Source organism: Leptopilina boulardi, unplaced genomic scaffold, assembly GCF_019393585.1.
Source record: "Leptopilina boulardi isolate dan_hultmark-lab unplaced genomic scaffold, ZJU_Lbou_2.1 LbouV2_396, whole genome shotgun sequence".
Taxonomy (NCBI): Eukaryota; Metazoa; Arthropoda; class Insecta; order Hymenoptera; family Figitidae; genus Leptopilina; species Leptopilina boulardi.
The window spans coordinates 641,619-659,651 of record NW_026137969.1 but is presented as its reverse complement, the minus strand read 5'-3'; the positions used below and the strand labels follow the sequence as shown (position 1 = coordinate 659,651).

General features: G+C 23.3%; 2 protein-coding genes across 5 annotated transcripts; one reads left to right on the top strand and one right to left on the bottom strand.

Annotated features, from left to right (window-relative positions):
- Window positions 1-262: 262 nt before the first annotated feature.
- LOC127288823 (40S ribosomal protein S18) lies at window positions 263-4,930 on the bottom strand. The gene is made up of 4 exons (XM_051316486.1): window positions 4,772-4,930; window positions 3,797-3,982; window positions 3,141-3,242; window positions 263-483 (listed from the first exon to the last, which is right to left on the bottom strand). The coding sequence occupies exons 1-4, from the start codon at window positions 4,772-4,774 to the stop codon at window positions 316-318; spliced, it is 459 nt and encodes a 152-aa protein (XP_051172443.1). The 5' UTR covers window positions 4,775-4,930; the 3' UTR covers window positions 263-315.
- Window positions 4,931-5,696: 766 nt separating this feature from the next.
- On the top strand, window positions 5,697-12,985 carry LOC127288806 (zinc finger protein 846-like). Of its 4 annotated transcripts, none has more exons than XM_051316466.1 (4): window positions 5,697-5,931; window positions 6,838-6,971; window positions 8,720-8,953; window positions 10,886-12,985. In XM_051316466.1, the coding sequence occupies exons 3-4, from the start codon at window positions 8,720-8,722 to the stop codon at window positions 11,669-11,671; spliced, it is 1,020 nt and encodes a 339-aa protein (XP_051172423.1). In that variant the 5' UTR covers window positions 5,697-5,931; window positions 6,838-6,971; the 3' UTR covers window positions 11,672-12,985. The 4 variants fall into 4 exon arrangements, with proteins under 4 accessions (XP_051172423.1, XP_051172421.1, XP_051172420.1 ...); XM_051316464.1 differs by having other exon boundaries at window positions 5,702-5,926; window positions 10,883-12,985; XM_051316463.1 differs by having other exon boundaries at window positions 5,702-5,931; window positions 10,883-12,985.
- The last annotated feature ends 5,048 nt before the right edge of the window (window positions 12,986-18,033 follow it).

Here is an 18,033-nt window from a genome sequence, read left to right as displayed (position 1 = left end):
TTTTTTCATTATTTTAACTCAAAAAAAAGTTTTAGCTGGTATATTTCTTGACAATAATCAATTTTCCTAAAGGAAAAAGTTTTTTATTGTCTTGCTTTCAAGTAAATACTGTAAATAATTTTCCAAAATTTTAGTTTCGATATAGGTGGTGCTGCCTTACTAGGACCTACCCTTAAGAGAAAGAAAATTTTGTTTTTTTTAATTGAAAAAAAAGGAAATTTTTTTATAGGATAAAGGGAAAAAATTTTTAAGACTTTTCAAATGATTTTTTTGTTTTTATAATTTTATTCATAGAAATAGATAAAAAGAATTGATTTACTTCTTTTTGGAGACACCAACAGTTCGTCCACGTCTACCGGTGGTTTTGGTATGTTGACCACGAACACGAAGACCCCAATAATGACGAAGACCTCTGTGGGCTCTGATTTTCTTCATACGTTCCAAATCTTCACGAAGTTTTGAATCCAAATTGGAACTCGTGAGCTGATGAAAATTATTTTTGTTTATTTAAATATATTTTTTTTTCATTAGGAAAACAAATTCTAATTATTTTTTATTTTATTTTATAATTTTTTAATATCAAATATTGACAATAATAATAAAATAATAATAACTAGTCTGAAAAAAATTTCCCTAACATTTTCCAATTTTCCAGACCTAAATTTTTTTTCAGTTTTTAGAATAGATATAATAGATTACAAAAGCTGCACTGCTTAATTTTACGTTTTTATTTAAGGAAAAAATTAATTTTTATTCAAAGAAGAAATTAAATTTTATTCATGGTAACATTCATAAATGATAAATATAAAACAAATGTTTTTAAAACTAATTATTATTAAAACAAATTGAATTTTCTTGAAAAAAAAAAAAAATGCAAATGGAAAATACGATTTAAAGTTGGCGCTATTAATTTATAACTAAAAAAATTGTGAAACTATATTGTGAACATTAAAATTAAAAATATTATTTATGAATAATCAAAAGTAAGGACGGAAAAAATTCCCTGACTTTCAGAAAAAATTGTTATTTTTAAATTTAAGACCATGTTCAAAACAAAGAAAACAAATAATATTCCTTTAAAAGTGATTGAAAATATTCTAATTGCATAAAGATAACATTTAATTTGGTAAAAAATTTTTTTTTATTAAATTCAAAATAGGTAACGAACCTGAAGTACGCAACGTTTATGATAAACGATTTTTAAAGAGAGAATTTTTAAAAATGGAAAATTCTATAATTTTTTACCTAAAAAATATTTCTTGTAGTTTTCATTAATCAACAAATTATAAAAAAATATTTTTTAGGCAAAAAATTATATAATTTTTCATTTTAAAAAATTATTTCTTTAAAAATCGTTTATCATAAACGTTGCATACTTCAGCTTCGTAATAGGTACCGATAAATTTTGCTAAAAAAAAAAAAAAAGGTTTTTGAATTTACTTTTAAAAAAAAGTGTTCGGAAAACTAATGCAGAAAAAAAAATATTTTTTACTTCAACTTTTTTTTATACAATCAATATAGTTTGTGAGAAAAATAAAGAAACTGTTTTCTTTTTACATGGTTTTAAATCGATTTAACACCCAAGGCCCTGGCACCTGGAATTTTCTATTTTTTTTCTTGATTTTCATTTATACATGTGATTTGAAAACAAAAAAGAAAATGTTCGCATAAAGCATTGTTTTAAAAATCATTGATTTAAAATATTATTAATAATAAATGTTCTCTGCAAAAACAAAAAAAAATTTTTTAACTGCAAAAATGATTTATTTTAATATTTTATATTAAAATTTTTCATTTTTTAATCATGTAGGGTAAGTGTATCAATTGCGGCGCGTTCTTAAAAAATAATTATTATTACTATTATATGTAATTTAACTTGCAAAATGAATTTAAAAATTATTATTTTAATCTTTTTTTTATACAATTACTAATAAAGATGCACATTTAAACAAATTATTAATTTAATTTTTTGAGATCAAATTTTTTCCCTCGTCGTAATTGTTAAAATTTTCATTTTATGGAATTTCATTTGTCATTATTATTTTTAAGCCAAATTTTCATTTCTTCGAATTAGTATTTTGCAGAATTTTCATCAAAACGATTTTCAATATTACAGAATTTTTATATAACCGAAAAATTCACTTCACAGAATTTTTTTTGTTCGAATTTTTATTTGTTGGAATTTTTATTTGTCAGAATTTTTATTTTCTCGAATTTTCATTTAACATAATAGGCATATCTTAAAGAATTTTTATTGGGTAGAATTTCATTGCATAGAATTTTCATTTTATTCTTTCAAATGAATTTACATTTGTTCGAATTATTATTTGATTAAATTTCCATAAAACCGATTTTTCTGCAGAATTTTTACTTAACCGAAAAATTATTTAACAGAATTTCTAATTGATACAATTTTTATTTGTCCGATATTGCAAATGGCCGAAACAACAATCGATTTTGGGGCGATTTTTAAAATCAACCAATCACAATTTTATGGGTTAATTTTTGATTGATTGATTTTAAAAATTGCGCCGAAATCGATTGTTCGGTCATTTGCAATTTCGGACAAATGAAAATTCTATCAATTATAGAAATTCTGTTAAATTATTTTTCGGTTAAGTAAAAATTCGGAAAAATCGGTTTTATGGAAATTTAATCAAATAATAATTCGAACAAATGTAAAATTCATTTGAAAAAATAAAATGAAAATTCTATGCAATGAAATTCTACCAAATAAAAATTCTTTAAAATTCCTATTATGTTAAATGAAAATTTGAGCAAATGAAAATTTGAGCAAATAAAAATTCGTACAAATAAAAATTCTGTGAAGTGAATTTTCGGTTATATAAAAATTTTCTAATAAAAGAAAATGGGTTTGATGAAAATTCTGCAAAATACTAATTCGAAGAAATAAAAATTCGGCTCAAAAATAATTATGACAAATGAATTTTTCTATTTCAAAGGTGTTTTGACTCGAATCGCGTCGTAATTAGTACATTTACCCCATAAAATTTAATCATTTTTGTAGGTTTCAAATTTTTTAAATAAAAAATTGTTTTCTGAAGCTCTAGATTCAATAGTATAAATTACGGCAAAAAATATTTATTACGATTAGACTAAAAAAAGAAAAAAAAACTCACCTGTGAGTACTTTCCATCAACGATGTCTTTCTGTCTGTTGAGGAACCAGTCAGGAATTTTATACTGTCTGGGATTACTCATAATAGTCACGATCTTTTCTACCTGCAGAAATTTAAACAAAAAATAAAATTAACAATAATAATAATAATTTAAAATAAAAATAAATAATTCTTATACCAACTTTATTAAAGAAAATTTTTATTTAACAGAATTTCAAAATTAAAAGCTAAAATTTTCTTCTAAACAAATTTATGTTCAATCGAATTTAAAGAAACCAAAAATTTTTCTTTACCCAACTGCATTCATTTAAAAATAATTTTAATTTAATTGAATTTTAATAATTAAAATTATTAAATTAATTTCTTTGCAAAAGATTCATGTTTAAAAAATGCAGTAATTTATTTATTTATTTATTTTTTTTTATTTTACAAATCGTGAAATAAATGTTTTTAAAAGCAAAATTTTCATGTAAGAAATATTTTTATTTAAAGCTTAAAATTTCTTATATAAATTTATTCTTTTTAGCAAATTCTCCCACTTGTAATTTTTTTTTTTTTTTTTATGAAATTTGATGTTTATTTTCTTTTTCGTAAACATTAATTATACAGTGATAAATATTTATAAAACAATAATAATAGAATAAAAGTGAATCTCACCTCTTCTTCGGAACATTCTCCGGCGCGTTTGTCCAAATCAATATCCGCTTTTTTGAGGACAATATTTGCGTAACGCCTTCCAACTCCCTTAATTGCGGTCATTGCGAACATAACTTTTCTGTTTCCGTCAATGTTCGTGCCCATGACACGCAAAATATGTTGGAACTTCTCTGGGATTACTAGCGACTATAAAAAAAAATAAAAATAGAAAATAAAGAATAAAAAAACTAAATTGATTTAGAAACAAAAAAAAATTTTAAATTTAACATCACATTTGAAATAATTATCACTTTTAACCGTATTCAATAATTTTAATTTTTTAAAAAATTTTGTTATTTAAAAATAAATTTCCCTATTTTTCTTTGTAACACATAAAGTTGCATTTATTAAATACAAAACAAATAAATTAAAAAACAAAACGAAAAAAAAAATTAAGAAATTTTAAAAATGACAATTTTTTAATAATCAAAATAAGCAAACATAACCTAAAATTTGAAAGAACGAAAATTTTTTGCAAAACATTCAATAATTATGACACAAAAGTTAAAAAAAAAAAAATTGTCTATAAAATATAATTGGAAAAAATATATATTAAAATTGAAAAATATTGAAAGATATACCGCTTAACTTAACCTTAAAATGACAAAAAAAATAAAACGAAAAAATAGTAATATTAACTTCTTAAATAATTTTCTATTGTAAAATAAATATTAGTTTTTTATATTCTAATCTACTCTCCTTCTTTTTCTTTATTTTATTTTAATTAAAAAAGAACTGTCAACACAAAGCACGATTTGGAAGCATTAATTAATCACACATTTATAATAAACAAAATCCTCATTGAATGAGCACAACTTTTAGAAAAAAATTATTAAGACACTTCAATTTTATGCACTGATTGTAAAAATTTATTTATTTTCCTAACGATGTTTCTGATTAAATTGGATTTCAATAAAATTATAAACGAAAACTCACCATCTTGGCAAAGTGTCAGAAGAAAAAGATTCTAAAAATATCATACAGCTATATCGCCAGCAATGGGAAACAATTGACAAAGAGTATTATTACACATCAGGGATGGCAATGTGTTCATTTAGGTTGCGTTAGTGTGACGTCATTAGTTGAACGTTTGAAATGTAAACGTGAAACACAAAATTCTAAGGCTGCTTTCACAATAAAGTTAAATCAATCGTATAATTATGAAAACGATTGTAGTATTGGGATCAGAAATCACGCGAAACTGACCCACCCCTGAGCCTTCTTGTGACAACCATCTTGGTTTTTTATCTCTTTCTTTTGTATATGTTAGAGAAACACGGAATGAAAACATGGCCACCACAACAAGGCTCTCACCAGATGGCGTATAGCAGTATTTCAGATCCCAATAAAAAAAGGAGAGTATAAAAATAAAAGTGCTTTTATACCTCTAATTTCGATCAGATAAACATTTTTTCTGGACCGTGAAAATGCATGTCACTGAATGTGATTGGCTCTACAAATATTCCATTTTCACTTATTTTTTAGTAGAGCCAATCACATTCACTGATTTGCTTTTTCACGGTCTAGAAAAAATGTTCATCTGATCGAAATTAAGAGGTATAAAAGCACCTTAAGTATATTTCGGAAAATGCAAAGTGAAGAAAATTTTTTGCCGTAGGTGTAAATGCTCCATTATTCACAATCTGATTGTGGACAAACAATGAAGTTTGTCCATTATACAAAATAGAAAATAGTTTTTTTTTACAGAAAAAAATGCTCTATTACTCATGTGATTGCTCCTTTACTGTTACGTACCATTACGCACTATTACGTAGACTACACGAACTTACCCCTATTTTCAAAACTGTACTTTTAGTTGTTCTAGAAAATCATTGATCAGTGACTAAATACAACGCACTTCGTGTTATATATCTATATATATACCGTATATACTCCGATATATATAACCTGAATATAATAATGTAGTTTATCCAAATAAAATTCTAGTTTGTTGTTTAAAAAATCTTAATTATTATAATTTAAAAATGTACTTAATATCAGCATTAATAATTTTTAACATTCCACAAGTGAATAATGTAAATTTTCATATTATTGCCAAACAATAAATGAAATATAGTCACAACGATTAAGGTTATGTGAGTTTCCATTTTTAATTTATGGCTTTCAAACATCTCCTTCTCTGTCACTCTTTCTTTATCAAATGCAAACAGCTTGCATCGTTGAATATTTTTGTAACTAAAAAAAAAAAATTCTTTTAATCAAATAATTTGTGATTAAAAATTACATACATTTTTAACCTACATTTTAGAAGTGAACTTAAATATTATTTCTTTAGTTTTCATATATATGTGAAATATGAGAAATTTGCAATTTTTTTTTATGGTGTAATAAAATTTTATTGCTTTCCAAGAAGTGATACAAAATGTATATTTAACAAAGAAAAAAATTATTGAAATTTGTGAAACAAAAAAGAATGTTTAATTTTACTATTGTTTTATAATATTATTTAATATTTCTTTTCTTTGTTCTTATAATATAATTACTTTGGTGTTGAGTTCTTTGAACTTCGTGGCGTGGCAAAGAGAATTTATGAAAGTGTGTATATATATTCTTCATTTTCAAAAAAATCGAAAATAAAGGTTCATTTTTTACGAAAATAAAATTTATATTTACAATTTTTATAAACTTTTCGTTTCTTTTATTTATTTTATAAAAATTTTTTTTCTTATTTCCAAAAAATGTATTAAATAAATAAAAAAAATGTTTAATAAAAGATTTATTTGTTATTTAATTGTAATTAAGAATAAAAATATAATTAAATTTTTATTTAATTACAATTTTAATATAAATATTTTAAATAATCTTATTTTATTTTAATTAAACAAATTTTATTTGATTTAAAATTTTTTTTAATGGAACTAATTTTTACTTTTTTTTCGCAAAAAAAAACAAAATTATTTTAAAATTTATTTAGAAAAATATTTTTAAAATTTAATTTTTATAATAGTTTGTGTGTCATTATTTTTCTCTCTTGTTTTCAGGTAAATCTTTCTGCAAACAAAGGAAAATTTAATAATTCCAATTTGAATCTCAATGTTTCTAATTAATTTTATTTGTGAAATGTTGATTGCTTTCAATAGTTGAATGCTTTGAAAATAACTAAACATCTCAAGCTGTAAGTAGTTTATTCGAACAAAATTTAATTGAAATTCGTATTTTAAATGTAGATATTAATATGCAATTTTATCTTTAAAAAAATAATACATATGAGGCATTTTATATAAGAATACCGGGGTCATGTCTCGGATTTTTCTCAAAATTCGGTAAATTGTAGTGATAGTGGTGCTAAATAAGTGTACAAATTTTGAATTTGAAATTTTTAATATTTTTCCAGATATTTACAATAACAAATTTGAGCAATATTTTTTTGCTTTACTTATAACATTTTTCCTATTAAAAATAGAGAAAAATGTTGTAAATGTTTTTTACGCAGAAGACCTTAAATTTTTAGAAAAAAATTTTAATTTTTAAACATGTTCTCCCTCATTTGGAAGCGCGAAAAAAATCATGAATATTGTTTAAGTCATAATAAATCGATGGTTAAATTTTTGAGATGGCATTATTTTTTGTTTTCGAGATATTAATTAATTAACTAACAAAAGTTAATAAAAAATGAAATATTTTACAAACAAATCAAAATTAGAGTAATTTTTAAAAAACTATAAGAATGCTTATTAAAATCCGCATCCAACGAGCCCTATATGAACTATTTTGGATAAACGGGTGTTAAATAAATAATTAATAATAAAAATTATTTAAATAATTAATAACATTTGAAGAAATGAAGATAAATCTTTAATTCTTTTTTTATTTGGAAGATCATCTAATTCTGTGTTAAATAAAACCAGTGTAAATAACATTTTTGACAAATATAAATTATTAACAGATGATTATTGAAAATCCATGTTTCATCACACCACGACACAATTTGGAGGAGGCTGTCTATCTACTCGGCATGTTATTTTTCAATCTTTTTCTAAATAACATGTTATAATTAATTTTTGATTCTTGTTAATACTTAATATTCTTTTTTTGACACAGAATTAGATGATCATTTAAATAAAAAATAATTGACGATTTATCTTCATTTCTTCAAATCTTATTAATTATTTAAATAGTTTTTATTATTAATTTAACACCCGTTTATTAGAAATAGTTCATAGAGGGCTCGTTGGATGCGGATTTTGATAATCATTCTAATGATGTTTTTAAAAATTACTCTAATTTTATTTGTTCGTAAAATATTTCATTTTTTATTAACTTTTGTTTGTTAATTAATTAATATCTCGAAAACAAAAAATAATGCCATCTCAAAAATTTAACCATCGATTTATTATGACATCTTCTGCGTAAAAAACATTTTACAACATTTTTCTCTATTTTTAATAGGAAAAATGTTATAAATAAAGCAAAAAAATATTGCTCAAATTTGTTATTGTAAATATCTGGAAAAATATTAAAAATTTTAAATTAAAAATTTGTACACTTATTTAGCACCACTATCACTACAATTTACCGAATTTTGAAAAAAATCCGAGACATGACCCCATATTCTCATATGAACTGCCTCATATATACAAAATCCCTCCCAAAAATATTCTTTTTTAAAATTTTATAAAATTATTTTACATTGAAAAGAAAAAGTAAAACGGCAAGAAAATATAAATAAAGTACAGAAATAATAAAATACATATAATACAGATATTTTTATTTTTTTTTTAATAAACTAATTACCAAAAAATATATTTTAAAGAAATATTTTTCTTCAATGTATCAGAAATTTTTCGAAAATAACGACAATAACGTAATATGATTAAAAAAGGGAAAAAGAAAAGAAACTTTATTGTATAATGAAATTCACAGATGTTTGGTTCGGTGCAAATAAAGCAAGAATATAATAATCCAGAGGATAATCAAAATGGTACAAGCGTGCAAAATAACTTTGAATATTCTTCATTCACTAGTCAGGATGTTGAGTACATATATCGACAATTACCCCATTTTTGGAGTCAAACACAAATGCCAAGTGTTCAATTTTGTGAAGGAAATCAATCAAAGCATGACGTTCCTTTTCGCCAAGACATCCATCCACATGATGTAAGTCAATTTTACAATTTTAATAAATTAAGAAATTTTTTTTTTTTCATTCTTTTTAAATGGTGAATCCAACAAAAAACAATTGAAATAAAAATTTAATAATTTTGTATTTTTTTAATAAAAATACAATTAAAATTTTTAATCTTATTATTTTTAATATTCTTTACACTTATAATAATAATAATAATGCTTTGTAAAAAAATAATATTAGTGATAATTAAATGAATTTTTTGCTTCACACAATGAGGAAGCATAATGTTTATGAAATAAACATAAAGGACCCCCTCCTTGTTTATAATATTCTTCAAAAATTTAATTATTTAAAAGCATTTTTAATTAAAAAAACTTTTTCAATTCAATTTTTGTCTGTAATTTCTAATAAATTCTTCATCAACAGAAATAATTAAAAAAATCTAAATTGTAAATCTTTGAAAATTCAATAATTTTTAAAGAATGTTATCTAAAATTATTTGATAAATTATTTTCAAATTCAAATTCTTTCTGTTAAATGATTTATCGGTTAAGTAAAATTTCTGTAGTATGAAAAATCGGTTATATGGATATTATATCAAATAATTCGAACAAATGAAAATTCATCTAAATGAAAATTCTATTCAATGAAATTCTACCCAATAAAAATTTCTTTTATTATAATTATTGTCTGAAATTTAACAGAATCATTTGATATTCAATTATTTTCAAAAATTTCAATTTAAAAGTTTCTAAAATTTTCCATCTAAAATTTTTTGAAATTTAACAAAAAATTTACCAAAAATTTTAAAATTAAAATCACTTGAATTTTAATTATTCTTAAAAATTTTAATTCAAAATCAATTATTTAAAAAATTTCAACTAAAATTCAACTATTTCAAAAATTTTAATTTAAAATCAATTATTTCAAAAATTTTAACTAAAATTCAATTATTTTAAAAATTTTCAATTTAAATATCATCTAAATTCAATTATTTTCAAAAATTTTAATTTAAAATCAATTGAAATTCAAATTCAATTATTTTCGAATTTTTCAATTTAAAAGATTCTAAAATTTAATTATTATTTCTAAAATTTTTTGAAATTTAATAATTTCAACGGAAATTCAATTATTTTTAATGATTTTTATATTATTCTCCGAAAATTTAACTATCTGAAACCATTTTTCAATTAAAAAGTTTTCAAATTATTGTATTTTTTTTCCAATTTCTAAAAAATTTTTTATTGAAATCATCAGAAATTTTAAATTAAAAATCACTTGAAGTTCAATTCATTTCAAAAATCAAAATTGTAAATCTTTGAATATTCAATTACTTTTAAAAAATGTTAATCTAAAATTATTTGATAAATTATTTTTAGTTCTGTAAAATTTAATTATTGTCTGAAAATTAACAAAATCTTTTGAACTTCAATTATTTCTAAACAATTTCAACTTTAATTCTTTTAAAATTATTATTTAAAAAAAAATTTTTTATTTGAAAATCTATAAAATTTGATTAAGTATTACCTGAAATTTTTTTTGACCATCATAACTGAAAAACTATGACAAAATTTTTAATTCGAATAAATTGCTTAAATTAGACTTGAAAAAATTATAAAAATGGAAATTTAAGAATTTTTTTTCTAAATTTGTCCTATTTAAATAAAATTTTGAAAATTTATCTTACAATTAGTTTGATTCTGAAATATTGGAAATAAATTTTCTTGATAATATTTTTATAGAATTTTTCTCATTACAGAATTATTAAAATGAATTTACTATTTAATAACATTAGTTATTTAAAGTAAAATATTCATTAACCAATTAAATTTTGTTAAAATAAATCAAACGACTTTCTTTCGAATATAAATCGACTAAAACGTCTTTTTTCTGCCTTAAAATCGATCCAAGGCATGTAAATAATAATTATTCTAAAAATCTTCCAATAAACTTTTCAGCAGTCGCAATCTCAGTTCGCGGTGATGAATTATCTACATCCATTCCCAATGAGCCAGTCAGAATCACAACAACAACAACAACAATCAGCACCACCACCACAATCACAACCAGTGGTGAGTGAATCGAATACAATTGGAATCACAAATAATTCTGAACTCTCACAATCGCCCTCATCAGTGATAAAGCGTACAGCAACTAGTCCAACAAATAAATCGTCTTCCTCAACTGATTCCAATTCAAAAAAAGCCAAGTGTCATTGTGAAATTTGTTTCAAGGAATTTGGACATAAATCAAATCTTTTTATTCACATGCGCACACATAATGGTGAACGTCCCTATAAGTGTCCCCAATGTGATAAGTGTTTTACACATAGTGGCAATTTGGCAATTCATATGCGAACACATTCAGGTGAAAAGCCATATGCATGTCAAATTTGTGGCAAAATGTTTAGTCACAGTGGTAATTTATCGACGCATTTGCGAACGCACTCGGGAATAAAACCCTATAAATGTAATGTGTGTTCAAAAGAATTTCGTCACAGTGGTAATTTATCGATTCATGAACGTATACATTCGGGAGTTAAGCCATTTCAATGTAAATTATGTGGCAAGGAATTTTATCATAGTGGCAATTTAACGACACACATGAAGAAACATCAAAACGAAGAGGGATTATTGCCACGCGATGATATTGGTAAAAATTCCGATGTTCAAGAGGAAGTGAATCAAGATTCCCTGAGACCCCTACCCGAGGGAGGTATTCAATGTGACACTATTAATAGTATTTAGATAATTAGTACTTTAAATGGAGATTTTTTGCAGATAAAAAAACAGCTTTCTTTCTTTTTTATTTCTATGCTTCAAACAGGAAGACGTAAATTAAATTCAGTTTCATGTGAAGGAAAATTTGTCAATGCATTTGTTATCGTCATTGAAAAAATTTTTGAACCGCATAAATATATTCCGTAAAAATCATTTTCATTTGTATGAATTTCATTTGAAAGAGTTTCTTTTGAGAATTTTCGAAAATAAAAAATTATATTAAATAAGATTTCGTTTACAAAGAAAGTGTAACTAATTCGAAAAAAATGAAAATTCTTAAAAGAAACTCTATCAAATGAAATTCATATACAAATGAAAATAATTTTTACGAAATATTCATTGCGCCCAAAATTTTTAACTAAGAAAAAATTCTAATTTAAAAAATACAGATTTCCTAAATAATATAGAAATACTATTTTAAATAATATAGTAAACAAATCTAACTGCTGTATTAAAAAAAAAAGTGTTTTTTTTACCTTCTTTTACACAATTTGAACGAAGCTGAAGTACACAACGTTTATGATAAACGATTTTTAAAGAAATTTTTTAAAATGAAAAATTTTATAATTTTTTGCCTAAAAAATATTTTTTTATAATCTATTGATTAATGAAAACTACAAGAAATATTTTTCAGGCGAAAAATTAAAGAATTTTTCATTTTAAAAAATTATTTTTTTAAAAATCGTTTATCATAACATGTTGCCAACTTCAGCTTCGTAATTTGACGATTATTCGTGCATTTACATATTTTTAAAACAATAGAAATAAAAAAAAAGAGAAAAAGAAGAATGAAAAGATTATCGCGTGAGCCGAAATAAAAAATCGATATATTTACCCATTCTTTTAACCTTATTTTCGAAACTTAATTATAGAAAAAAACTTTTTTGAAAATATTTTCTTTTAACATCCAAAATCACACGATTTCTTTTCCTTCTTATGTATAAATAGTTGATACATACATTAATTTATTTTCATTTCTGTTTTATTTCCCCTTTTCATTAAATATATATATATTCGTAAACTTTTATAAATATAGATGATAAAAAAAAAGTTTATCGATAAAAAAAAAAATTGTTGCAACTATATTCAAGAGTAAATTTTGTTTTTTTTTGTTAAATATATTCTTTTATATTTATTAATGTAAACATTCATTAGGCCATGTTCAAGTCGAAGGGAACTGTAAAAATAGATAGAGGGATTAATATTTATCCTTGTATTATTCTTTTAAGATTAAATATAAATATATTTATAAAAAATAGAGAGAGAGCGAGAGATTTTGCTTTTATGAAAGCAATGTTATAATTTTTGAAAAAAATTTGTGATTTTCAGTATATGATTTAAAAATATATAATTTAAAGTATATAATTTAAAATATATTGTAAAAGTTAAGAAAAGTGTAAGAATTTTTGAGAAACAAAAATTGTTTCACTCGCTACATAAAACTTGAACATGGCTTTATAAGTAAAGGAATAAAATGAGGTTAAACGAATACTTAATATTTTGAGTGTTTTTGAAATATTATGTAAAAAATGCGATATTTTATTTACTTAAACGATTTTCGAAATATAGTAAATTCGAGTTTAAATGAATTTATACAACGCATTTAACTATTATGAATCGTTCTAAACAATTTCTTTTTTTAGGAAATTTTATCAAATACATGAATTTAAGTTCATTCAAAATCTGTAGTTCGAAAAAAGAACTCAAAAAGAGAACCAAAATTTTTAAATGCCTAAATATCCGATAACACTTTCGGAAAATTAAAATTAAATCTTCCACTCACGTTTTGCATTTGGTTTTTAATTTGATTTTAGGATATTTAAATGTTCTTAAAAATTGTCCTTTTTTTAAACCGAAAATTCATTTAACAGAATTTCTATTTGATAGAATTTTAAATTAACAAAACTTATTTCTTCGAATTAACTTTTGGGCGTGAATTCTGCTGAATAAAAATTCGTTTGAATGTTGTTAAATGAAAATTCGAATAGAAATTCTCAGTGAAGTAAATAATGTTCGATTATGTAAAAATTCTCTAATATAGAAAAGCGATTTAATTTTTTAAAAATTAATAAATAAACAAACAAACAATAAATAATTAAATAAATAATAATCAATAATTTCATATGAAAATCTTCTGTAATTTTCAAGGATTTCATAGATTTAGTGGCAAGTTATTCATTGCTTGATTTATCTATTTGATATCTATTTGATACAAGAAGATCACAGTCTTCTTGTATTTTTATGAAATTAATTTACTTGATTATTCTTATATTATTTATAAGAATATATAATTATAATTAATTATAAAATATATAATTCTTATATATTTTTAATATAGCAGTAAATGTATTGGGATCTGAAATACTGCGATACGCCATCTGGTGACGACCCCGTTGTGTCAGCCATTTTTCGTTTCATCCTTTTTAAAATATATATAGAAGAAAGAGATAAAAAATCAAGATGGCTGACGCAACGGGGTCAGTTTCCCCATAATTCTCTATGATTTCAGATCCCTATAATTAATAACAATATTAATACAAATTCATGTTCCTTGTTTCATTAATGCAGAATTTAGTTTCCAAATACAAAATTTTGGATACAAAATTATTCGCATTTCTTTTCAAAGAAATACAGCATCTTACCAAATTTATAACTGGTGGTAGTTCTTACGTTGTTGATGCTGACTTTTACTATTTTTCAAACCTATGAAAAATTTTAACAATTTTCATTGATTTCATAGATTAAATTCGTATTCGTTGCTTGATTTATTTGTTTGATATCCATATAAGAGAATCACAATCTTATTGTAATTTTATAAAATTGATTGACTTTTCAATTATATTTTAGTTTTCATTTGAAATACTCAAAAATTTGAGAGTTTATCTTGAAAACTTTATTAATTACTGACTTGATAATAAAAAAATACTGATTGAAATGTCTTCCGAATAAGAACTAATGAAAGTGACCGCCAAATAAGAACTGAATTTTTTTTCAAAAAAATGTATGGTTTATATAGTGGAAAATCAATCTTTATATTGATTTCAAAGATTTAATTGCATACGTTGCTTGATTTAGCTGTTTGTAATTCATACAAGAAGATAATAGTCTTCTTGTAATTTTATGAAATAATTAATTCCTTAAGGCCATGTCCAAGTCGTGTCAGCTGTTCCATTGAAACTTCAAAGGAACAGCTGACTCGACTTGGACCTAGCCTTAAAACTATAATTTTGGAAAATTTTCAATAGCCTTTTCTCGAAAACAAGAAGGTAAAATGCGTTTTTCTTTATGGATAATTGATTATTAGCAAGAAATACACCAGCTAAAACTTTTTTTGGGTTAAAATGATGAAAAAAATTTCATGTCGATAAACTCTGTTGTTTAATAATCGTTCTGAACTAGTAACTTTAGTTCCTTCCTGAAATAAATACTTACACTACCGTTGTAAATTTTGCGATCTCTGCTTTTTCAATGACTATAAAACGGTTTAAATATTCAAAAATATTAAAACTAAAATTTTTTCCTTATTATTTTCTAAAAGCAAATAAAATTCTGAATCAAATAACACCTCGACAAAGAGAATATGTTAATTTTTCTATTAGCTATCTAAAAAAAACCCCGATTTTCAATGTTTTTACTATTTTTTTTATTTCTCTGGCAAAAATTAATATTTTTAAATGTTCTTGGGCTCATTGGAATGGTATTTTGTTATAAAATTCAAATTATGCAAACCGTGAAAGTTGACTCAAGAAAAGTCAAAAAGTTTAAAATGCTCTATTTACTTGATTTTTAAACATGATATTTTGTTGTAAACATGTATTTTAATTTTTTGACTTTTTTTAGCCAACTTTCACGGTTTGCATACGCTAGGGAAAAATTTAAACATGAATTGTTTTAAATATGTGACGCGTCGCGAAGAAAGAGACCTTAGGAGCAAAAAATTATAGGTTATATTTTGAAATTTTAAAGTGAAAATACACAAAGCGGATTAAATTTTAATGCAAACCAATGATGTTTAAGTCTTTTCTTTATATTTAAAATAATCAATAAAAACTGATTTTGATGTGGCAGAAACGAAAAAAAACTGTCGTAAACATAACCTATAATTCATTTGCTTTTAAGGTACTTTTCTTCGCGACGCGTCACATATTTCGAATTGTATAACAAAATACCATTCCAATGATCCCAAGAATGTTGAAAAATATTAATTTTTTACAGAGGAATAAAAAAAATAGTAAAAGCATTGAAAATTGATTTTTCTTAGATATCTAATTGAAAAATTAACATATTCTCTTTGTCAAGATTTCATTTCTTTCAGAATTTTATTAGCTTTTATAAAATAAAAAGGGAAAAATTTTAGTTTTAATATTTTTGAAGATTTAAACCGTTTTATATAGTCATCGAAAAAGTAGAGGTCGCACAATTTCCGACGTTAGTGTATTTTAATCATTTTTACTTCTGAAAGTGTAAATCTTCTTGAGTTGAGAAAGTCGAACCTATTTTTTAAATCGTAATATTAAAACAATTGAATACCAATATTATCAACAATAGAACAAAGAATTTATTAAATATTTTTCAAATAAGAAATTCAATACAGACGCCGAAGTCACGCCACAATGCAAAAGCAGTGAAAATTGAGGTTATGTCTCTTCTTCGAGTTCAATATATCGATATATAGTCAACGAAATATTTTAATATTCGATATATTTCAAAAAAAAAATTTGATTTCTGTATTTTCCACTTTCAATAATAGAAAAAGAAAATAGTTTCGAAAAATTGTTCAATTTTATTTATTTTTATTTCTCTATTTTATTTTTTATTTTAATAAAAAAAATTTTTTATTCAACTTCAAAGATGAAATTAAAAGGACAATTCATTCAACAATAATGTAGCTTACAATGTAATTCACAAGCATCAATCGTATAATTTAGAGCAAAAATTTATTTTTTAATATTAGGCAAAATTAAGTCCAATTTTGCATTAGCCGTAAAAACTTTTTATTTCACTTTATTATAAACACGAATAAATTAAAACAGTTTATTTTTTAATAAATATTTTTAATTATCACTCGGCGGCATTTATTGTTTATTTTTATTTTAGTTATTTGCTATATGTAACTGCTCTTCATTTTTTTTATACTTGAATATATATTGAGATAATTGAACTGTTGATTGATTGTTGTGTTTATTATTATTATTTATTATTGTTAAAAAAGTCATTTTATTCCTTTATTATCATCAATTTTTAAAAACACAACTGAACATTATAAAGCACATGTAAAAAAATCTCTTAAGTTTCTTATGTGAAACTAATTAATTACTTATTAAGATTTAGGATATAATATAAATACTTGTTAATAAGATAAATTACTTAAGAATTTCATTTAATTTACGTCTTCTTACCTGAACAACATTGTAATAAAAATATATTGTGATAGAAGAGTTTTATTGTTATTTTTTTACCGTTCATTTTCTTTCACTTCCTTGTCCAAACATGTAAAAAAAATTATGTTTTCGGTGATTTTCTCTCTACCGCACTCTGTTCTAGCAAAAATTTAGTAATTTTATTGTTAAAAGTAAAAGTTACTATAAAGTTACTAAATTTTTAGGTTAGTTTCCATTGTCCCCACTCGCCATTTGTCATAATTCTCTGCTAACTACCGGTTAGTAAAGGTTGGTTTCTATTGTCCCCACTCGCTATTTGTCATAATTCTCGTCAACTACCGCACTCTACTCCAGTAAAAATTTAGTAACTTTTAATTTTAACAATAAAGTCATTAAATTTTTACTAGAGCAGGGTGCGGCAGTTGACGCGAATTATGACAAATAGCGAGTGGGGACAATGGAAACCAACTTTCACTAGAGCAGGGTGCGGTAGTTGACGAGAATTTTAACAAATGGCGAGTAGGGATAATGGAATAAACCAATCATGAGGCTTCATGACACAACTGCTCCAATTATTTCACGAATTATCGACCGGAAAGAAATTTATCCCAAAATCTGTCTCTGAATCCCGGACTATATCTTTTCATATAAAAATATAATCCATTCAGCTAAGACAAAATATTATTCAATCAGATCAGGTAAAAATAAAATATATTTTTTTGTATGCTTGAAATTTATTTATAATTTTTAAATTGTATGAATAGTAAATTTATAGTCATCAATAATAATTATAGCGCTGCTTTACATAGAACTATATATATATATGTTATGTCTCTGATTTCAAAAAAATATTTTTTTTATTTATATATATGTTTCCTATAGAATTAGCACAAATAACGAATAACTTGAACCCAATAAGGATATGTTTTTACTAAAGAAGAGAAACAA